A 23222-nucleotide genomic window follows, 5' to 3' on the forward strand; every position below is an offset into this window, starting at 1 on the left:
GATGGGCGTGCGTATCTGGTCTTTTGTGTGAGATGATGAGATGATGAAGCCCCCAATAGACTCTACGTCTCGTTTCTTCGAGATCAGTGGCCTTGGCTGCTGCGCTCTCCTTTTTGCTCGGTAATGTTATTGATTATATTCTTGAATGGGCGGTATTCTTGAATGAGTTGGGCAAAGAAGCTGGTTCCAAGCTAGTCGTCGGGTATGAATCAACAACCTGACGTGGATGTTTGTGACTGGATGTCTGTGGTGTTTGGGTTTCAATAATGTGCATCGGAGGGAGTCCACAAATGAATGCTCTCGAGTTCTTTGATCTTTTATGCCCTCGAATCCAGAATCAGTCCACCGGAAAAGATAAAAAGAGAAGATGAGTTCGGTTCAGCTCTGCTTGGCCCAAAGGTGGCGTTGCCTCGGCCTTGGGGTCATGCATCGTCTGACGCTGAAGCTTGGCACATTGGCTGCGCGCGGCCGTGGCTGCTTCTTTCCGCTCCGAGTGTCGGACAGCGGTGCCGGCCGAAGAGCGACGGCATAACTCGAGGATCAGCTTCACCTCAGCTCCCTGGGCCGAGCGCCTGTGTAGTGCTCTTGTGCTCTGTGCCGGTTGCGCTACAGTGGCTGCTAGAGGTCGGTTCCGTGGGCAGAGAACCAGCTGAGCGCAGCTGACACCACCTTGACGTGCGGGGAGTTGCTCATAGTCTCAAGATCTGAGGCTGGTGAGGTTGATGAGGCTTGGTGATTGTGGATGTGGCGGTGCTTGAGGGGTCAACGCTTGTGAACTGGTTACATAAGCACAAAAGGGCCGGCTGGTCCCGGACTTTCTCCCCACTCCGCGACCACTCCGCTTCATCCCACCCGCTGAATTCCGGCCCCCATCTATCTTTGTGCGTGACAAGCAATCCATGTTACACCAACAGGCGAATCTTCATCCAGGCCGAGGGGGAACCCCCCCATCGGAATGAACGGCTTGCTTATCGCAGAAAGCACGACCGTCAGCTGCCACCACAACGGTCTGCTCCATACCCTGCCCGTAACAAAAGGTCCTTACATGACCTGGATCTGGCCTCGTCATCGTCTTCGTGGTCTGGAGAGCAGCCATTGCATCAAGCCGACGCGTCCACCCTCACCGCTGCCTGTCCAGCATTTTCGATACTCTTCTGATCACCGGTGGATGAAATACTCGTCAGCAATGGTGATATCGGTCGTCACCCGTTGGCGAACCTCTCCAGGACTCTAGGAACCCGATGGCACAAAGCGGCATGGAACGGCCGGCAATGTGGGTAAGCTAGACCCGTATCTTCGGCCGCTCCAGGGCTGCCCCCGCCGTCACGATGCCCTTGGCAAGGGCCCGACTCGGGTCGAAGCCCCTAACTGAGGCCGTAGTGCCAGGACCGTTGCTTTTGAGCCATCAAGTGGTGGCTTTGATCGCGAAGAGGCGGGCGCAAAGGTTGGTTTTGCGTCTCGCAGTAGAGCTCGTAGAGCAAGCACAGCTCTCGGCAGAATGCAGCTTTTAAGAACAGACGACTTACCATTCTTTCATTTCGACGTTCGACTCTCGGTATGTCTCTTCGTATCGCGGGCTTGGTCACACAATGTCCCGCACACGTTTGTGATTCTGGGCCCTCTCTCGGATTTGCTCCGATAGGATACGATCCAGCAAACTTCAATGCCCCCGCCCGTAATCTTCGCCAGCGACCTTAGTGACCTTCCGCTTTCGATCTCGCGCGTCGTCTGCTAGCCCTGCCTGCACCAAGAAATTCGCTGCAGTCTGACATTTATCGGGGCTTCATTAAGCCGCGTTTCTGGGCCCAATGGCGCGGTCCGACGACCAAAATATCGCTCCTGGTGGTAGAAAGATTACGGCTTACGACGTCTGCGCTTTCAACTCTAGGCTGCGGCCTTGCAGACATGCTCTGCTAAACGCACCAATGCTTTTCATGCCTGTTTGCTGATGACCAGGCACCTCAATGTTGACAAGATTGCGTACAAGCTTTTCGTTGGAGGAGATTCCTTGCAGCCTAATTTGAGTCAACAAGCATAATCATCATCAGCATAAGGCGTCAGCTTCGCCATGCGTCATGGCAGCAGAACCCACAACCATAGACATATTAAGCTCGTTTAACAAGCCCGTCCACCCCAGCTCGTTCTATTGATTCCCATCACATGATTCTTCTCAACTCTTCGAATCAACCCACACCAGTGTGACGCCCTTCTCGTGACATCGAATCTACCCAACGTTGAACTCCAATACCGGACCTCGTGTACTCTAGAGCGAGTTTTGCCCCGTTGCCCGTGGGCAAGAGGGACCTGGATAATGAGCTCAAGGTGTCTCAATGACGATTCGCTTGGGCCCGGTGTTCAAGGGTGCCGCGGCGACTTCGATTTTACTCTCCGATTTGAGAGGATATTCCTAGCCATCATTCCCGCAGCCGTTTTTGCTGCGCTCTCGCTTCCCCGCATCGCGTACCTCTCGCGAAAACCTCGGATTGTCGGCGCCAAGACCGTCCAGACAATCAAATTGGTGCGTGAAACTCCACTACAGTCTCTTTGCACCTGAGTTGATCGATCCTAACCTTCACTCTGCAAAGGCCATCGTCACAGTATTTGCTACACTTCAGCTTGCGCTCCTCATTCTTCAAACCACATCCAATGGCTCGCGCATCGATGGCTTCGCCGTGGGCGCATCAGTTCTCGGCTTTCTTGCCGCTCTCCTCATGATCGGATTGTCCTATGCTGAGCATTCAAAGGCCCCGAGGCCCTCCATGTTATTGACGGGCTACATCTTCTTCCAGATTCTGTTCGACGTTGCCCAGACCCGGACCTCTTGGTTGATGGCCAGGACCTTTTCGACGCAATTATTCGCCAGGCTCTTTACGGCCTCATTAGCTGTCAAGATCGTCATACTGTTTGTCGAGGCTCAGAGAAAGGCAAAGTGGATTGCCTGGACCGCAGATGAACATAGCCCCGAGGAGACGAGCGGGCTCTTCAGCTTGGGCGTCTACTTCTGGCTCAACCGTCTCTTCCTCTATGGCTACCGCAACGTACTCACCATCAAGGACCTCTATGCGCTCGATCAAGGCATGATAGCGGAGACGATGCAGGTTACGCTGGCCCAAGAGCTCGATAAGGGAACGTATCACGGTAAAAAGCATGGGCTGGCCAGAGCCCTGGCCAAGGCTTTGGCTGTTCCGCTTTTGCTACCTGTAGCTCCAAGAATCGCACTCATTGGATTCAACTACAGCCAGCCCTTCTTCATCCAAACTCTCCTCGAGTATCTCCAAAATCCCGATGCGCCAAAGAACGTGGGGTATGGACTGATCGGTGCCTCTGTCCTGATTTACACCGGCATCGCAATCTCAACAGCGCTTTACTACTACTTCCAGCAGCGAGCTCTTTACATGTCTCGAGGCTGCTTGTCTGCAGTCATTTACAAGAAGACCACGGAAGCTTCGCTGGCGGGAACCGGAGACGCTGCGGCAGTGACGCTCATGAGTACCGACACCGAGCGCATCATCCGCGGGTTCTATAGTCTTCACGAGATCTGGGCCAACCTTATCGAGATTGCCCTCGGCTGTTGGCTACTAGAGCGCCAGCTGGGCGCAGCTTTCGTTGCGCCCATTGTTGTGATCCTCGTCTGCACTGGTATCACTGGTGCGGTCGCAAAATTCACAGGCGAGCGGCAGTCTCGCTGGATGGCCCAGATCCAGAAGCGTGTGGGTCTTACTGCGAACGTCATTTCCAACATGAAGTACCTTCGCATCTCTGGCATCACGGGTCCGGTAGCCGAGTTCGTCCAGAGGATGAGAGTTGAAGAGATGCGGATTGGGAACCAGTTCCGCTGGCTCATCATAGTCACTGCGCTCGCTGCTTTGGCCCCGAATATTGTCTCCCCAGCAATAACTTTTGTATTTGCGCAATCCCGTCTGGATATCACAACCATCTTCACCGCGTTTTCATTCTTGGTTCTTCTTAATAACCCACTGGCCCTGCTCTTCCAATCCGTTCCAAACATGATTGCCGGCTTTACCTGTCTTGGACGGATTCAGAAATTCCTCGAAGCGGAACCACGCATAGACTTCCGGCAGTCTACCCACTCTTCGGCATGGAGTGATAGGTTATCCGAGGAAAGCACTTACAGGGACAATCTGGAAGGAATACCTCTGAGGCCGATTGACGAGTCCGCGCACGAAGACTCAGAGAACAGCCCTCCCGACCCTGCAATCACCATTGTAGATGGCAGCTTCGGCTGGGCTGCAGACAAGATGGTGCTCCAGAACATCACAGCGTCCGTCCCAGCATCTCAGCTTACCCTTGTTGTTGGCCCTGTAGCATCTGGCAAGTCCACCCTCTGCAAGGTTCTCCTTGGCGAAGTTCCGTTCAGTAGGGGCCTGGTCTCCGTCCCCTCACGCGCTGCTGCGATCGGATACTGCGAACAGAACCCGTTTCTATCCAATGGTACCATCAAAGACAACATTGTTGGGCATTCCCCCTTTAACAAAGTACGATATGACGAAATCATCGAGGGATGCATGCTTTCCACGGACTTGTTGCTTTTACCGTACGGCGACGATACGAAGATTGGAAGCAATGGAATCATGCTCAGCGGTGGTCAGAAACAACGCGTATCCCTTGCCCGTGCTCTCTATGTCAACAGCGACCTCTTGATATTTGACGACATCCTGAGTGGCCTCGACAACGACACGGCAGCCGAAGTCTTTCGGAGGGTGTTTGGATTGGAAGGTATCATCCGCCGGCGCAAGGCAACGGCCATTTTGTGTACACACGCGATTAAATACCTCCCTCTGGCCGACCACATTATCGCCCTCGGTTCAGATGGTACACTCGTCGAAGAAGGTACATTCGAGGACCTGATGCGTGACAAGAGATATGTTGCCAGCCTTGGAGTTACGGCAACAGACTCTGATACGGACTCCGATGCCGGGCGCAAATCAGACAGCCAGGCCGCGCCATCTCCATCATCGAAACCGAAGCCTTCCCCAGCTGTTGCTGTTGAGATGATGGAGAAGTCAAGGCAGACCGGTGACATCAAGGTTTACATGCACTATCTCCGCAGCCTGAATGTGACTTCTACTATCATTTTCATGCTTTTCTCCGCTTCATACGCCATCTGGAATACTTTTCCGACAATCTGGATGAAATTTTGGGCCGAAGACAGCCTCGGCAAGAGCAGCCAGTACTATGTTGGGCTTTTCGGCTTCTTCAAAGCCTTACAGCTGATTTCTCTTGTGTTTGCTGGTGTGGCCGTGGTCATCTACATGACCACCTCTTCCGGCACTATCCTTCATCAACAAGCTCTGAAGACCGTCATCCATGCGCCGCTTACATTCTTTACAACTACTGATGCGGGAGTTATCACGAATCTCTTCTCTCAGGATATGACACTGATCGACAACGAGCTGCCCATGTCACTGCTGAACACCGTTTTCTGTGGGTTTGAGTCAATTTTCATGGGAGCCGTGATTGCTATTGCATCGCCTTACATGGCCATCAGCTATCCTTTCTTGATTGGTTTCTGCTGGATCATCCAGAAGTTCTACCTCAGGACTTCTCGGCAACTAAGACTGCTGGATTTGGAGTCAAAGAGTCCCCTCTAGTAAGTGTACACCTCCACATTGATGACTTCACAGCTAACAACATCCAAGCACACATTTCCTCGACACGATCAAAGGTGTCGCGACAATCCGTGCCTTCGGCTGGACGAACAAGGACATCGCGCACAACCAGCACCTACTCGACACTTCCCAGCGGCCCGCGTATCTGCTCGCCATGATCCAACAGTGGCTTGTCGTGACGATGCAGCTTATGGTCGCTTGCATTGCCGTCATCCTCGTTTCCCTTGCCATCACACTCAGAGCCAACTCTGGCTTCACTGGAGCCTCCCTAGTCACCCTCATGTCGTGGGGCGAGACCATTGCCATGCTCATTCGGTTCTACACCCAACTTGAGACGTCCATCGGCGCCGTTGCACGTATCAAGACGTTTTCTGAGAAGGTCATCCCAGAGAACCTTGAGGGAGAGGATGTTGAGCCTTCGGAAGAATGGCCTGAAAACGGCCACATTGACATCAAGGGGGTGTCCGCCTCGTACAGGTGAGTTGAATCCCGCGTGTGCTTCGGACGTCGCTGACAAGGCATAACAACAGCAATGAACAGCAAGTGTCGTTAGACGGCGACATGACGCCCCCCAGCCTTGCGCTGAAAGACCTTACCTTTTCCATCCAGGCTGGCCAGAAGGTTGCCCTCTGTGGGAGAACCGGAAGGTGAGTTTCTACGTTTGTTCCAAGCATAAGTGAAGACGTACTGACTTGCTCCAGTGGCAAATCCTCCTTGATCCTCCTTCTCCTTCGTCTTCTGGATCCTGTCTCCACCTGTTCCCAAAATATCCAGATGGACGGCCTCCCTTTCCACCGCATAGACCGTTCGACGCTCCGCCGACGCATCATTGCCGTCCCGCAAGACGCCGTCTTCCTTCCCGATGGCAGCACGATCAAGTCGAACCTCGACCCGTTCGAAGTGGCCTCCGACGCTGACTGCCTCTCGGTGCTACGCACAGTGCAGCTCACCGGCTTCGTTGAGGAGCATGGCGGCCTGCATGAGGGCATGAGCGCTGACAGCCTCAGCGCAGGGCAGAAGCAGCTCTTCAGCTTGGGACGGGCGATCCTCCGCCGACGCATCAAGGATGCCAAGTTCAAGAGGCGCGGCGGCGGCATCTTACTGCTTGACGAGGTGAGCTCGAGTGTGGACTACGCGACGGACCGGTTGATGCAGGAGATCATCAAGGAGGAATTTGGCAGGTACACAATCATCATGGTCTCGCATCGACTGGATATGGTGATGGACTTCTTCGACTCGGTGATTGTGATGGACCAGGGCCGGGTCATTGAGACGGGCAGTCCGGCCACGCTGGTTGAAGCACAAGGAAGCAGGTTTGGTGAACTGTGGGCGATCGAGAACCAGGGCAGGTCGCGAGAGTCATAGACTAGCTCCCCGTGCAAAGAGATTCATGTAACAATTCTTTACGAAGCGCGCATTTTCCCAGACAAGGGGACTTTCTTGATGTCCAAGTATTGGCAATGTGCCCAGACTGAAGTTTCGGCACGAGCCGACCTCCGCTAGAGTGATGTGACCTCAGACGAGCCGAGTTTTCGGGGCCGGGTCGACCGACTGGAAGGGAGATGGGCATGCGGAACATCGTAATACTGTCAGCTTCCGCCCATGGCCTAGCCCGCAGTGGACGGGTGCCCCTCCTCGCTTCCCGTCAAGCGACGGACCACGAATCGGATGATCCCGGTCTTCCCAATCCAGAATGTGAAGCTCGCAAGCCGTTGAGTGGCGACCTCGGCGTCGGCCACGACGCCGCGGCAGGGGTTGCTTCGGGTGTGGCTCTTCGGCTGCGCATGTGGCGAGGTGATATCGCCCCCGAGAGTCGCTTCCGTCTTCTGGGCGCATTCAGCTGAGAAGATGGATGTATAATAAATGTATTGAAGACAGGGTACGGTTCTCGCCACTGAGAGCGCGCGTCGGGTTGGGCATATATCTCGACGTTTCCTGTGAGCCAGCACGCAACTGCGCTGGCGGCTGTCACGGCTGTTATTACATTGAGTTGGATGTCTACAGGCTTGCCATTGACAAGACAGTCCACGGGCATGAAGGCAATCTCAATGGTCTCAACCGAGAACGAGAACGCCTACTCATCCAGCTGCGATGCGAGCTCGACTGGCGCCATGTTCTGCCCCTCCCCTTCGCGTCCTGTTCCTGAGGGTGCGCATGTGGCAGCCCACATCAGTATGCGAGCCACCCCTCTCCGAGTGGATGTGCAGATCTACCTCCCCGATCGGGATAGCTGTCGTCTGGTCGAAGATTCGATAGTCGTTTTCTCCAACACCGCGGTTTCGCGAGGTGCGTCTATTACCTTCCTATGTGGACGTAGGCTTTTGTTCGCGTGTAACAAACTTGCTCACTGTTGGACTTTGATCACAGCTGATTGTAAATAGGGATTAGGTTATCTCTTGAAGTCCGCTCTGACCAAAGGCCACTGGAGATGCCATGCCGTCAGCCTGGCGACAAATGAGGCCATTGTGCATGTGTCTCCTTCTCGCATCGACCCATGGCCCCGCTGTTCCGGAGATACCGCTGATCTTCATCGGATACAGACAGTCAACCAACAATGCAACTCGGTGAACGGTGAATCGACTGGGCGTAAGGCGTGCCCGGATGGACGCAGTCCGGCCGGGCCAGGCGACGGGCGGAGGTGGAGCTAGCGAGGGAACGATGTGACGCTGCAGCTGTGAGTTTCTCAAGGTTGGTTTTTTATATCTCTTCGCTTCCGTGACACGAGGACTTGGCCTCATTAAACTCAGCATGCGGGCGGAATTGTGAGTCTCCTTGTCTGTCTGTTGCATCATGATCGGGCGCCTACGGCGGTGACCGGCTTTGCGGCCAAGGATGTAGGATACCAGTGCCTTGTGGAACTTGAGAATTACGTCTACAGCTGCTCCTTCCAAAAATGAGCAGTGAATACTTGTTCCTGCGTCCGGTATCCCCTCTGTACAGGAGACAGGCATGAGGAATAGGCTGAGAATGTTGCTGGGAAGAGAAGCATCAACTGCGAAGAGCGTTAACAGACCCCTTTCGGTACGTACCGACCGTACCTTGATAAGTGGATATAAGTGGAGACTTGCTTGTCGAGCTTCCGAATGAGGTTAGAAAAGAAGTGCTTAGCTAATGCAGAACGACACACGGGCCATCAGCTTATCGCACTTATGAGTAGCGCTAGTGCGTGGGCGCTTTTCCTGGATGGTGCGACATCCGCCACCAGGTGGCACAAACCGGATGCTCGTGGTACTGTAGCTCCCCGGCCTATGAGTGTCTCTCAGTACCTGAACTGGGCGCTCGTCAGCACTCTCTTTCTGCAAGATTCATCAAGCCATACAAGCCACCTTCGATGTTCTGCAGCTTCTTTCAACGACACCGGTTCTTTTACTTGGCCTCTCCGTCTCGGTATTGCCAATGTCTCGATGGTATCTAGACTCATTATGTCAGCCCTGAATGAGGAACAGAGAACATTCGGTACACCATGGCGGTAACTAGGTGGCACGTCGCTCGCGCCATGTGTCCGGCAAGCAACAGATGCAACCTCTTGGCCAGCCTTGCATCGCCGACTTTCTCGACGCGGTATGTGGTACAGCCGCTTAGGATACGCATAATGTAGAGAGAGATGGATTGCCCCGTGCATATTACGACAAACGACCCTTTACTCTTTTCATGAACCATCCACAATGGACCTGGCACTAGTCAGTTCCCCCCTGAAGCCCCGATACCACATCTTGGCACGCATAGCAGCCGGCCTGTGGGGGACATCTCAAGACAGTAGGTGTTGAACGAGCAGCGCACCCGTACCGCACGCCATCCGCACTATTGATCCACGCCTAGCCTGCGCCGTGCCGTCCATCGCATCCCAACGAGGAAGCTGGTCTCGGTCTTGGCGGCTCATTGTTGGTCGACCTCCATCCAGCGACATCGACGCCCGCGGTCACGACTCGTCCGCCGTCGGTGGTAGCTCCCCTTGCGAAATTGCTCTGACAGCTTGCCCCAGATAACACGCCCCGACACAATGGCGCGAACCATACGACATGCTTCGAGAGTGATGCCTCTCCGGTTCCGGGCCTGGGCCTTGCAGCGCCGCGGTCTGTAGTCCAGACCCAACGTCACTGTTGCGCCTGAGGGTGCAGCTAGATATGCGCGTACAGGACAAGGGCAGCTAGCTGCGTGCAACTTCACCGCGCCGGCCAATTACCATGGCATTGAACCCTGGGAATCGCGTCTTTGACAGGGGCGATGAGCTGGGTGGCTTTGCCTTCGTCGTGCTTGGTCTTCTGCTGCACCGAGCTTCCTGCAGGACGCGTTGTTCACATGGCATCGCTATCTGTATGCTCGTATGCTCGGCTGTTGTAAGGTGCTCTGAAGGTCGCCGCCGGCTGGCAAACTGATCGAGAGTCATGGGATAAGGATTACTTAAACCTCGCCCTCCCCGCGCCGCCGCTTTGTTTTGCTCTCTTTCGGTAGCTTTGCGCTCTACTACCTTCATTCGTTACCAATTACCAAGGCAAGACTCAGCATCCGACAAGATGCGCATCTCGGCCACCGTCTCCGCCTTCGCCCTCGCCCTCCATCTCGGGGGTGTTGCGGCCCTTGGTCCTCGCCAGGAGGAGTCCAGCAGCAACGACGAGAAGGCTACCGTCTTCGTCGCCAAGAGCTTCATCATCGAGTACGCTCCTGTGAGTGCCCGCTGCGCGTGGCTGCCGCCTGAGGAAGCCTTTTCCCAACGGTTGTCGTCCCCAGCTGACACTCACGTTTTTTGACATTTAGGGGTCGAGTGCCCGTGTTCGTCGCCAGAACGTCGCTTCCACGGACGGCATCAAGGTCGTCAAGGAGTTTGCCAGCGATGTCTTCTCTGGCGCCAGCATCGAGACGGATACCTTCACCATCGACACCCTGCAGGAGCTCCCCGACGTCCTCAACGTTTGGGTTAACGAGGAGGTCAAGCTTGCTCCTACCGAGCCCCGGGCTGCCGCTCCCGAGGATGCTCCCACGTATTCGACGCACAACGCCACTGGTGTAGCCAAGCTTCACGCTGAGGGCATCTTTGGCAAGGGCGTCAAGGTTGGTATTGTTGATACCGGCATCTGGTACAACCACCCTGCTGTAAGTTGGCAATTGCGCCGTGTGAAAAAAAAAAAAAGCCTGGACTAAGACACACTTAGCTCGGCGGTGGATTCGGCCCCGGCTTCAAGGTTGCCGACGGCTACGACTTTGTCGGAGACGGGTCGTACCCGGCCAGCGGTCCCAAGGCTCCTGATGAAGATCCTCTCGACACCCGCGGTCACGGTACTCACGTCGCCGGTATTGTTGCTGGCAAGACCGACTCGTGAGCACGCCTATTTAGCGCCTCTTGGAGACTGAGCTAATTCTGTGACAGTTGGGTCGGTGTTGCTCCTGAGGCAACTCTTCACGCTTACAAGGTCTTCTCCAACGCCGCCTCCACTGACACGGCCACGTTGATTGAGTCCTTCCTCGCTGCTTACAGCGACGGCGTCGACATCATCACCGCCAGTATTGGTGGTGCTAACGGGTGGTCTAACAACGCCTGGGCCGAGGTCGCCTCTCGTTTGGTCGATGAGGGTGTCGTCGTCACCATCTCTGCTGGAAACAGCGGTGCCAACGGCCCCTTTTACGGCAGCTCCGGGTCTTCCGGGAAGAATGTCATTGCTGTGGCTTCTGTCGAGACCGAGGTCTTCCCTGCTATTCCTTTTGAGGCTACTTACGGTGGTAGTAAGACTGTCCGCGTGGGATACCTCCCCTCCGCTGGCTACTTCCCTCCGACCATTGTTGACTGGCCCATCGTCGCCCTCAACACCGACACCAGTGCTACTGCTGATGGATGCACTCCCTACCCCGCGGGTAGTCCCGACTTGACGGGCAAGATTCCCCTGGTCCGTAGAGGAACTTGCACCTTCCAGGTTAAGCAGGAGAATCTTGCTGCTCTAGGTGCTGAGTACATCCTCATCTACAACAACGAATCCCCCATGACCACCCCCGGCACCGGCAACACCGACACCCAGATCGCTCTAATCACTGCCGAGTCTGGAGCATCTTTCATCGAGGCCATCAAGGCCAACACCACCGTCACTGCCGACTTTTCGGTTAACCCCGAGATCCCTATTGCTCTTGACTATCCTGCCGGCAACCGCCCCAACACCTTCACTAGCTGGGGTCTGCTGTACGACAACCAGCTGAAGCCTGACATTGCCGCACCTGGTGGCAACATCTTCTCAACCTACCTCAACGGCGAGTTCGCCATCCTGAGTGGAACTTCCATGGCTTGCCCCTACGTCGCCGGTGTTGCGGCTCTCTACATTAGCCAGCACGGCGGCCGCTCCGTCCAGGGTAAGGGTTTTGCCCGCGCTCTGTCGCGCCGCATCATCTCCAGTGGTTATGCCTTGCCTTGGTCTGATGGCACCGCCACCGATTACGGTTACAGTGCTCCTCCGGCCCAGGTCGGCAACGGCCAGATCGACGCCTGGAAGGTTCTTCACTATGGTACCCAGCTCGAGTTCGAGAAGATCCAGCTCAATGACACTCGCTACTTCTCTCGCTACCACGACGTTACCGTCACCAACAACGGCAAGTCTGACGTGACCTACAAGTTCTCCGTCCAGCCCAACGCCGGTGTTGACGCTCTTGCTTGGATTCCCGCCACGGCCGGCCTTCCCGGCACCAACCGAGTCAAGACCTTTGCCCAGCTCCGCCCCAAGACCTATACCCCCGAGATCAGCTTTCCCCGTGACTTCACCCTGAAGTCTGGCGAGAGCAAGACCGTCTCTGTGAACTTTGGCAACCCTGACACCCTTGGCTGGAACACCACCGGCCTGCCCCTGTACGGAGGCAAGGTCATCATCCAGGGCAGCAACGGCGAGCAGGTGTCCGTTCCCTATGCCGGCGTCGGTGCTGACCTCCGCAACACCCTTGGCGGCGTCCACGAGGCCGGTTGGCCCCAGTCCGTCTCCACCGTCGACGACACCCCCATTGGTGAGAAGGCGACCTACTCCTTCGATCTCAGCATCGAGGCCCAGGACTTCCCCAAGATTTTCCAGAAGCTCCTCTGGGGAACCCGCCAGACTCGCTGGGACATCTTCGACGCCAGCTGGACGGAGCGCCAGTGGGTCTACCCTCCCGTCGAGGGCCAGAACGGTTACGTTGGCTCTGTCGCTTCGTGGGTTGGCTCCGGCAACGTCCAGACCTTCAACCCGGCGCAGTACGACCCCGATGAGACCTTCACCTACCCCATCACCGACGTTGAGCGCAGCGCGGCTGGGCTTTACAATGAGCACTGGTGGTTCGGCAAGCTGGGCAACGGCAGCCAGATCGCGCCTGGCGAGTACCAGTTCCGTTTTGCGGCGCTCCGCCCGTTCGGCAACCCCACGCACGCGGACAACTGGGATGTTTACAAGACGCCCAAGATCACGGTTACCGGACAGTACTGATGTAAGAGAAGGGAATGTAATGGCTTGTTATCATGAATGCATAAAAATACATGATCTAGTAATGAAGTAATACGTGATGAATCCCATGATTCGGGGTTGCTCAACATCAATACTTGGACTCTCTTACGTGAATGTCTCCAATGAAGTAATGAACCTACGTGAAGTTGCTTGTCTTTGTCTAATCACGCTGGACCGATCCCCGATGACGTTCAAGCAGCATAGCTACAAGCCGCAACTACCCGACCCCCGCTTCCATCTGCCCACATCTTCCGCCGTGAGCTTGTTGCATATATGTATGGGTCCCGGTAAGCATCATCCACCAATACACGGTCCCACTCTGAGGGCAGCCCTTGTTGGCTGCATAGGCTGAGTTCGCGCGACATGGCATCTCTCAGCGAGATACGCAAAGTGGTAAAGATCCTACCAGAGCTTCTGCTAGTGACAAAACGGCCTCGCTAGGGGAGGCTCATGTAGGAGCAGAGTCGACGGGAAGTCTAGCCACTGGAGCGGGGAGAGAGGGTCTCGCAGCCCGCGTCGCATAGGTGGACTCATTAGACCTCAATCAGAACCTTGCAAGTGGCAACCGGCTCGCAGACCGAGGGTGATGTTGGTGAATCCCATTCCGTGTAAGCAGGAAGAGAGTGCATTTTTGGACGCGCACACCTCTCAGGGAAACCTGCTTCGAGCGCATGCGCATCTGTTGGATTGGCGCCTGGTTGGCCGAGTGCTGAGGTATGATGACGACCTTTGCTCTTGCCTATATGTTTAGATTCCTTTTATGAACAGATTGCACCCCTCCAATAAGCCACTTAGTCGTGGAATTTGTCGGTGCATGGTGTGCTTTGGGTGCTGTTACATCTCCTGCTTCTGCTCAGCTCCCTCATCCTATCTATCGAACGAATTCTGCCAGCTCGAGTCATTGCCTCAGTTTTGACTCATACTGGCAATCTCAAGATGACCATCGAGGAGCAACCCGAGCACTTCAACAATACTCGCAAGGCCGACTTCAAGTCAATCTACAACCAACCGGACCCGCGTGCCTACTTCGCCGCTCTGACGCCGTTGGAATACCAGGTTCCGCAGCATGCCCTCCCCTTTGTGAACCGGATCTTAGAGCTTTCGTCTTCCACCAACGAACCTTCCACAAACGGCGGTATCAAAAGCACTGAGAAGGTCCTCGACGTATGCTGCTCTTATGGCATCAATGCGGCCCTCCTGCGGCACGACCTCGATCTAGGCTCCATGGCAACTCACTATGCCTCTACCCCCAAACTCTCCTCCCGCGAGCAGATAGCTGCGGATAAGCGATTCTTCGCATCTCGTCCGCATCGCCCTGGACTAGAGGTCTTGGGGCTAGACGTGGCGCCCGAGCCGATTTCTTATGCCATCGAAACAGGACTCCTGACCTCCGGTTTCGCGGAGAATCTAGAGAGCGCAGATCCCTCCCCGGCGTTACGCTCCGCGCTCCGCGATGTAAAGCTGGTAGTCTGCACCGGCGGGGTGGGTTACGTTTCCGCCTCCACCTTCTCACGGATCGCGGCGTGCGTCGAGGACCCAGGGAGCCTATGGATGGTGACGTTCGTGCTACGCGTGTTCTCGTTTGAGGATGTTGCAGAGAAGCTGAGGGAAGAACACGGGCTCGTGACGGAGAAGGTCGAGGGGATGACGTTTCGGCAGCGGCGATTCACGTCGAGCGAGGAGCAGAGGGCTGCGGTCGAGGATATAAGGAGGAAAGGGCTAGATGAACGCGGGTTGGAGGGGGACGGGTGGTTCCGGGCCGAGTGCTGGGTGACGCGACCGAGCGGAACGGAAATGGCGATGAAAGATCTGCTAGATGGGTGCTTCGACAATGGAAAGGACATCGAAAGGTGAGGGTGTTCCAGGTCGCCTGGGATTTCGTTCCAGCGATTGTTGTCAAGTTTGTCTTTCCAGGCTCTGGGAGTAAAGAAGAGCAATAGAAATATCCCCACCATCGGCCCTAGGACACTGAACGGTGTCCTCCTCACCGCCACTCAGAGTATGAGCTTCCCAGCGGAAAAGGCGTAAGAATTTTCCTCCGTAACCATTGTGCCTGAAAGGGTGAACAGCAAGAGCTTTCCCATCTCAAATTTGGGTCCAATGTAGAGGGTGTTGGCCACTTCGGCTTTGAGGCTGATTCGAGCTCCGCTTCGACCTCCCAACAACACCCACTTTCTCGTTGCAGTCTGTAGTTTTTGTGTTCCAGTGGAGCCGATGCAGCAAGCTAAACGTCAAGGTCTTTTCGGAAGAGGAATCTCTCAGCTTCGGCGGTTTGGTTGCTTGTTTCACATCAGACGCTCCGGGGTCTTCAGATGTGTTTTCTTCTGGCTTTTCCTCTTTCTGTGGTGCCGTAGTTGTTTCAGGCTCATCCGCAGTGCATGGGAGATCGTTTGCGACGCAGTTGAGGCATTTTGTTGGCGCCCCGTTTCGGCAAACGGGTATGCATCGCTGATGTGGCAGCTCAGCTTAAGTCAACCGACATGAAATGATGAAGAACTCCGTTACCCATAAGTTGGAAATTATCTCCTACCTTTTGCTTATCTCTGCAACATTCTTTGCATCTCTGGTGCTGGCGGCTGCGAGGTACTCGGTGCATCTTGTGGTCGTTAGGGAAACACTTTCCGTTCGTAAGCGAACCTTTCCCAGAGTATATGCTTAGCAAAGCCCGAGTACTTATCCGATGAAGGTCAATAATTTCCGATGGTCGTTTCTTTATTGGTCATCTAGGATCGCTCTTTTCATCTCCTGCATGAGTTGTCACTTTGGGTTCCCTCCGGTGCTCCATCCTCTCACCAATGTGCACCGTTAGCCAGAATGATCCAACATACCAAGACACGTCCGTTGCGATGATGGTGAAGAGAACATCTGAGAAGAAAGCCAAGGGCATACAACCCTCTCGATAACGGAAACGGACTCAAATCGTCTGTCTCAGGTTATAGCCTCTTCCGGTGGATACTTTTAACCCGCAAGTTCTGCGTTTATCACGCGTATTTCACCCGTGGCAGCCCTATGTAAATCAGTATCTCAGCTAAGCCCCAGTACTCGGTACTCGGTGGTTCTTTTGTTGACTGACTGTTTCTAAAGAGAAAAGCCGGGGTTAAGTTCGTTCCAGATTTCGATTATAGCCTGTGTCCAGTCGCGTACACGTAGGCTCAAAGCTGAGTGCGAGTTGAATGGTAGCCCGAGCGGCTCCCTTCCAAATCCACGTCACGGTTCGTGAGAGCAAACGATGCAGATGCCCCAGTTGATACTAACGAAAGGATACCCCGTCGACCAAACTAACCCCAAGTGGCTTTTGACTAGGGCTCCATGGTTGCCTGACACTAGTGTGGTGGAGTTAAGGTCTCTGGAACCAAGCCCCCTTAATGCTACTCTCTCCTGATCATGTCGTAATACATTTCACACCTTGTTTGTTTGTCGATGCAGTTTGATCCGTGCATAGAAACATTTCAAGCCACAGTAACGGAGTCTGATGAGTCGCAACGCGAATCCAAAGTCAGCAGTGCATGCGCAACTGGAGTGCTTGGAAGATGTGTGACAAAGGTACCAGCGACCTATAGAAGAAGCAGCTTCGGGATCTGATTCCGACAGGCACAATTTTGTGTCCAACCTCGCTATCCGTTCGAGCCAGGATTAGACCAGGATCCCAGCCAGTGAAGTGCCATCCGATGTAGAGAGTCACTTTTTTCTTCGTAGCTTTCCGTCAAAAGAACCTCCGTTAATGTGCTTCTAGTCGGGGATTGGCCTCGTTTAGCGGTGGAAAGTTTGGACATTCACCGCTGGGCAGTCGCCGTCGAGCCGCATTGGCACTCAGTCAACTAGATTACCGGAGCACGATTTAGAGTTACATACCGTTTCCAACTTTCATTTTTTAGCTTCGCGGATGTACGGCACGTGCTACTGATTTAACATAACAAGCAAGGTCAACGCAGACATCGTCTTGGGTTTATACACGGGGCTTCGCCAAGCTACAAAAGTTCCGCATAGCTGGTCTCACACGTTCAACCAACTGGAATCCTCCAGATCGTTTGCATAGAGGGTTCTGTCCTTCCAAAACGTCAATGTGTCACTTAAGAAAAATTCACCATTCATTTTTAAGTAGCTGCTGGTTTTCTCCACTCCACTGAGACCTATTGGCCTGATTGGGGACTACTAGGAGAGAAAAACATGAATCCTTGGGCCAATCAAAGTAATGCTGCAGCCTAGCGAAACGGTTCTGCCGATGACGCGGCTGTTCAAGTCAGGACAAGCTTCTACTGTTCACTCTTACTTCAGTGTAACCACCTTACTATCGACCTGTTAGTTTGTGGTGGGTTCATTTTGTGGTGGGTTCGTCTTTATTTCTCCATGGACTGTCAAGATGAACTAGGGCATTCCTATTAAATCCGCAGCAACAGCTGATGCCGAGTTGCTTCGGCTTCTACGGGCTTACCGTCCACTCTCGATCAGTCGATCACGGTACAAACATTGGTGGTGAATCATACAAGAAGCAGCAATGTAACCATGGCATTACATCATCCAAGTGAGGAACCGGGCGTGTATCTTTCAAGTGATTCATTTACAGAAGCCGAATTTGCAAATCTTGTACTGACGTGAAGAGCCGTCATGGTTACTTCTGACGTTGGCTGTCATTTATGTCAGATTCACGATGTGGTTTATGACCCCAACGCATATCAAAACTCAAGGACGTCGGAGGAGATAGAACAAAACCAAGAGAAGAAAAGGGAAAAGAAAGAAATCACCTCATTAGTACTACGTTGCGAGCCCTCCTTTTCTGGGGTTCTAGGTATCACCCAATTTGAGTTTTATTACTTCATGATTTGGACCTCACTAGATTTTGACATAAAGATGCCCTATTCGAATACGGAGCATTCAGGGGGGATGTGTCAACTAAAGACGACTGACGCCTTGGTTTTACATTTCAGCACAGACGATTGGCATTGGTGGGAACGATGCTTGACAAGGAATGAGAGTCCCTCAAACAGGGAATGATCAGTCAGTGCGGGTTACACTCAGGGAACCCAAGGCATCGCATATTCACGTCTGTTTAGGCAGGACAACCCGCTGGTAGGGTTCCTAAAATATCCTTGTGGTCTGTGGAGGGACTGAGAATTGACCTCATAGGGCTGAAAGAAGCGTTTGGCTTGTCCATCGGCCTCGCCGTATGATTCACCAGAGGCTAGGCAAATTCTATCCGGCCTCTTCTGACATTTTGCGGAGATGTCAAAACTGCCTCACCCTCCATGGCTCCATAATTTATCAGTAAAGAGCTAATTCCCGAGCTAATGATTGGCGGTATCGTAAAAGACTAAACCTGGCCCCCAAACACATACCGTTCGTTACGAAAGAGCTTGCACCGCAGGGAGCAACCAGGGGCATTCGGTGGCCGAAGGCTGCGATCATCCGTATCCAACAACTTGGCTGTATATAGTGGACGCTGCCCAAAATGCCCATCTTGGCATATGTATCCCCTGCCTGAATTCTCGCGCCCGCACAACCCGGCACCCGAGAGCCCTCATCTTGGGATCACAACAAGCAACCGCCATCAGTCCAATTTGTTCCAAGAAAAGGCAGTCTCTTTATTCATTTAGATTGCACCTTGCGATGTCATTGGATAACTCGACCCCCGGTACTGGAGTCTTCTCTGTGGGACCCGCGCCGAAGAAGCCCAAGATGACTAGGGCGAGCGCGTCAAAGGTTAGGACTGGGTGCTTAACATGGTTTGTGACGACACTTGTGCCACTTTTGCTCGTTGAAGAATGGTTAAACTGACGTCACTTGTCACGTTACTAGCAAGTAAGGCCTTTCTGCCTCTTTCTTCCGTTACAATACCGGCATCATATCATACCTTGTATTCACCGCCACCACCATGCGCAATTACTGACCGCATTCAGAGCCAGACATGTTAAGTGCGATGAGGAGAAGCCGATCTGCAAAAGATGCAAGAAAGACAACCACAAATGCGATGGATATGCAGGGTATCTGCAAAAAAGCCAACGGCGAAGCCCCAACTGCTTGGTGTCGCTCCGAAGGCGACCCATCACATCAGTGACACAACTAAAACCCCCGATTGATTGGGATGTTTCCGGCACAACTTTAGAAAGGTTGATGTTCCACCATGTCCACCGGTGTACGGTACCAGACTTTGGTCTCGCTACTCCCCTAGCCAAGATATGGAGTAACTACATTCTGCCGCTAGGCTACTACTCCGATTCAGTCAAGCACGCTGTCATCGCACTTGGTGTTGCTCACAGAGCATTCTTAGAGAATCCCTTCTCCGAGCCAGAGCCATCTCAGTCTGCGTTAGCATTCAATGACCTAGCCGAGAGGCACTACAGGAAAGCCGTTTCGGAAGCAATACAAATCATGGCTGACCCGTCGCCTGTCAATATTCGGATAACTCTCATATGTTGTTTAGTCTTCGTCTGTTTCGAGATCGTGAGAGGCCAGTACGATAAGGCTATTCAGCATTTGAAATCAGGGTCTCGAGTCCTGGAGTCACTTCATCAAGCTGCATTAGCCGATCAGCACGATTCCGAGTCGCTTTCAACTTCCGACAAATCTCTGGTCGAGACGGTACACAAGCATTTCAACCAGTTATGCGACATCACGAATATGTTCACATGTATGGGCATGGATGCCTCTATGCTGATCGAAGCCGACGTTATACCAGACCTATCGTTCTTCACGCAACCAGAAGCAGTCGAAGATGAAACCATACCGTTTTCCAGCGTCTCTGAGGCCCGACAGCTTTTTCATTTGGTGGAGCGGATGTTCACACAAGCTTTCGAGGATTCTTGGTACTGCAGTACTGATAGCTGCTGGCACCCGACGCCATCATGCAGTAGCCATAGACCACCGCCCGAATCTCGAAGCTACAATGATGTGGCATGGGATATTGCAACTGCTCATTTCAAGACATGGTGCTCCCGATTCGAGCTGTTTCAGAAAGGCTTGCCAAAACGCATGAAACCCGCTGATCGCGACGAACTCAAGGCGCTTCGGTTCTCCCAAAAGAGCTGGGCAATATTTAACGAACAAGATGGACCATGTGCCTTGAAGAACTCCAATATGGAGGATCTCCACAGGCTCGTCGACATGGCTGAGGATATCGTATCTTTAGGAAAGGAACGGCCGAGGCCAAAGTTTGCGCTCGCGGCCGACATCGTGCCTTCTTTGGCTTACATTTGCGCCTTTTGCGACAACGTCGACCTGGAGAGGAGGATCATTAATGTTCTACGAGACATGAAACGGCGAGAAGGTATTTGGGATAGCCAAGAGATGGCGAACCTGTACGAACTGGTACTGCATGCCAAACTTGGCAACCAGTGGAAGGATGAATACAATTGGGAGACGCTACCAAATCTTGCAAGGATGATGTCAAATCTTTCACTCTCAATACCGTGGGCGAGCAATCTTAGCAGCACTCCGTTAGCTTCACTTTGAAGATGCGATGCATCTCGCATAGAAACTGCGATTAGATACCCTTCGAGCATTCGCTCCTCATAGAGAAAGATAAACCCCGAGGCACCTAACATCTATCCAATCACTGACGCTGTGGCAACGAGTTGAAGGCTGTGCAGTGTAACTAAACTGTTATTGATTGATGGCACTGTAAGCCTGCGAACTTCGATGTTCGAACCGCATTGTGATGCAACTTGATATTTTGAGGTTTCCAAGACGGGAAGCAGGTTGAAATGGAAGTGCTTGCTTGGTTCAGTAATTCCCTGCATCAACTAAAAAATAGTATTGGTGAACCCGTTCAATCTCCCCATCTTTGAGACTGAACAAAGATATACGGGTCAAGCGATGGTGCAGAACAATATCGTATGTAACTGATAAGCATACCATCAGGTAACTCGCGTTTCCAAGTTCATGAAGTGCAGCTCAAATCTCCAAATTTGTTTGACATTGGTGTGATGTCTACGTGTTCCAGGTGATGTCAGCAGGTAGGTTTGTGTAAATTTTAATGATCAAAGCATATGTCCAAAATTTGAATTCAAGCGAAGGACTTACCGAGGTCGATCGAGCTCTCTACTGAAGCACCGTCGCATGTGCAGTTCATCCATGCTCGGGTGGTTCCGAAGATCGGTCCATAAACGGGGTCCGGCAAGCTGTAAAAGTAACAGTCATGGCAAACTTGGCCGAAGTCTCCCTTGCTACTCCACTACAAGGCAATCTGAAATCAGCAGGGGCCTTCACTGGCAATAACCTCATGATTTTTCTAAGATCAACTTGAAAATTGCCGTTACCCCAGAAAACTCAGCTCAACAATCTGACGTACCTGGATCTTATTGCCCACATATGCAAAACAGCGGTTCAGATCGAGGGAAGTTGGCTGGAAAGTGCCTTTGCCGTCACCCTTGTTGCAGTTCGCAGTCAGAATCTGAGTTGATGGGTCAATGTGTTCTTCGTTGCAGCTCTGGCTGAAGTCCCCTGCGGTAACCCTAGAGGCGAGAAGTGCAATAACAATTACGGGACCCTTCATCGTGATAAAATTCTAGAGACAGGATTAGGATGTATCAGAACCAGTATTTGGAGAAGAAAACTTCGTAATCTGATCTAGGTTATTTATTCCAAGCTGAGACGCACATCAACTTTAATAGCCAGGCGCAGCTCCGAGATTTGGAGCCAGAACATCGGAACGCGGGGGCATTTTGCTTCCATAGTAACCTTGCGGGTAGTGTGGATGCGACTGGCAGCGTCGTATGTTACGCTGCTTCAGGAATGCCGTTGTAAGCGGAATGTCTTTGATTCGATCAGAACGCTCATGTGTCTTGATGAGCCATCGCCCAACGGGCAGGTGCGGAAGATGACTTCCCATGGTCGCGAATTTTCCAATTCCAATCGAGTAGGCGAAGTCATCGCTAAAAGCGGCTATCTGTATCTCTCCTGGACCTGTTATTTGATCGACCGGACGAACCCGGGTATTTTCTGACTTTTGTTTCTGTGATATAACTCAGTCATTAAGCCCATATTTGCTCCTCAGTGACGAAATGACGAGGCGGTCTGTGATGTACGGTTGCAGTTAAGGCTTCTTCATAGCGGAGATATGCAAGGGTTCATGATGCTTGCATCTTGTGGATCTCCGCCTTCGGCCTAAATGCAGAGCTTGGCACGAAGAGTTGGAGTGATTCTCTCGCGCGCGAGTGTTACGTTAGGATTCTTAACAGGATCAGAGGGAAGTTAAGTTGCAGAACTGAGACCCCGCATCTACAGGTGGAAGTTGAGCCCTGTTGGGCTGCAAGCCCTTTTCGATGTTGGTGAAATATTAGATTCTAATTGGCTGCCGTTTAGGCGATCCAGTGTTGTTACTGGTGACCAAGCATCGATCATCTGGTATCTTGCCCCTGGCCCTGTTAGGAGAGTACCGGTATGGAGAGCCCGTTGATGAAGCGGATCACATGTGCATTTTGAAGTGATCCAGTCATTCACGTTCAGGAATGACGGAAGGTTAATTTCTAGGTTTGAGCATTTCACCAAATCATGAGGCTTTTAGGAAGCTCATCTGCTTCCCTTTCACCGACCCGCGCCCGCCCTCACCTCCCGAGGGGCCAGAAAGTTGTGACAGAACTCATTTCGGAGAGATCTACTTCGGTTTACTACCTGAGTCGGCAGATGTGTACTTTTGTCACAATGCTTATCGAATGTCGGACGATGTTTCATCGACATCCAGGGCTAGATCAGATTGATGCGCAGCGAGACGTGACTGTGGAATGATATTGAAATAGCGAACATAAAGTTAAGAGAATGGTTTCGTTGAATATTGAAGTCCCAAAAGGTGAGATATTGGAACGCGGCAGGGTTTCCTGCTCCCATTGAGATGGTCTTTGCGTTTGATTTCTTTGATTTCTTAGCTAAGCAGGGTCTGATCAGGGGTATAGAACCGCGTATGACAAGGAGACACACAGGTCAGACACCAACAATCAACACACATTCATCAAACCTCTCTGTGCCTAGGGGAGCATCCTTTTTGTCTTTCGTGATAATCAATACCTTGATCACACCTACTTAAGCAATTTGGGAGCTTCTGCTTTACCCACCGCGCTGTGGCTAAGCCAGACCAGGGCAGTTTAACCTGATCAGGACAGTTGATTTGCGACTGGTTAAAGGCATCTTGCGTAGCTATAAGGGGAGGTTGTGG

The 23222-nt window shown here is 52.9% G+C and overlaps 3 protein-coding genes across 3 annotated transcripts; all 3 read left to right on the top strand.

The window, feature by feature from the left end:
- Positions 1 to 2311: 2311 nt before the first annotated feature.
- On the top strand, positions 2312 to 6995 carry ColSpa_11365 (ABC transporter fum19; the record flags this gene model as incomplete). The annotated part of the gene is made up of 5 exons (XM_049277577.1): positions 2312 to 2518; positions 2586 to 5611; positions 5661 to 6107; positions 6161 to 6277; positions 6332 to 6995. The coding sequence occupies 5 exons, from the start codon at positions 2312 to 2314 to the stop codon at positions 6993 to 6995; spliced, it is 4461 nt and encodes a 1486-aa protein (XP_049133534.1).
- Positions 6996 to 10144: 3149 nt separating this feature from the next.
- On the top strand, positions 10145 to 13060 carry ColSpa_11366 (minor extracellular protease vpr; the record flags this gene model as incomplete). Its single annotated transcript, XM_049277578.1, has 4 exons — positions 10145 to 10294; positions 10386 to 10721; positions 10781 to 10944; positions 10996 to 13060. 4 exons carry the CDS (start codon positions 10145 to 10147, stop codon positions 13058 to 13060), a joined length of 2715 nt encoding a protein of 904 aa, XP_049133535.1.
- Positions 13061 to 14014: 954 nt separating this feature from the next.
- ColSpa_11367 (uncharacterized protein) lies at positions 14015 to 14932 on the top strand (the record flags this gene model as incomplete). Its single annotated transcript, XM_049277579.1, has 1 exon — positions 14015 to 14932. One exon carries the CDS (start codon positions 14015 to 14017, stop codon positions 14930 to 14932), a length of 918 nt encoding a protein of 305 aa, XP_049133536.1.
- Between the last annotated feature and the right edge of the window lie 8290 nt (positions 14933 to 23222).

This window comes from Colletotrichum spaethianum, assembly GCF_022836535.1.
Source record: "Colletotrichum spaethianum MAFF 239500 DNA, contig45, whole genome shotgun sequence".
Taxonomy (NCBI): Eukaryota; Fungi; Ascomycota; class Sordariomycetes; order Glomerellales; family Glomerellaceae; genus Colletotrichum; species Colletotrichum spaethianum.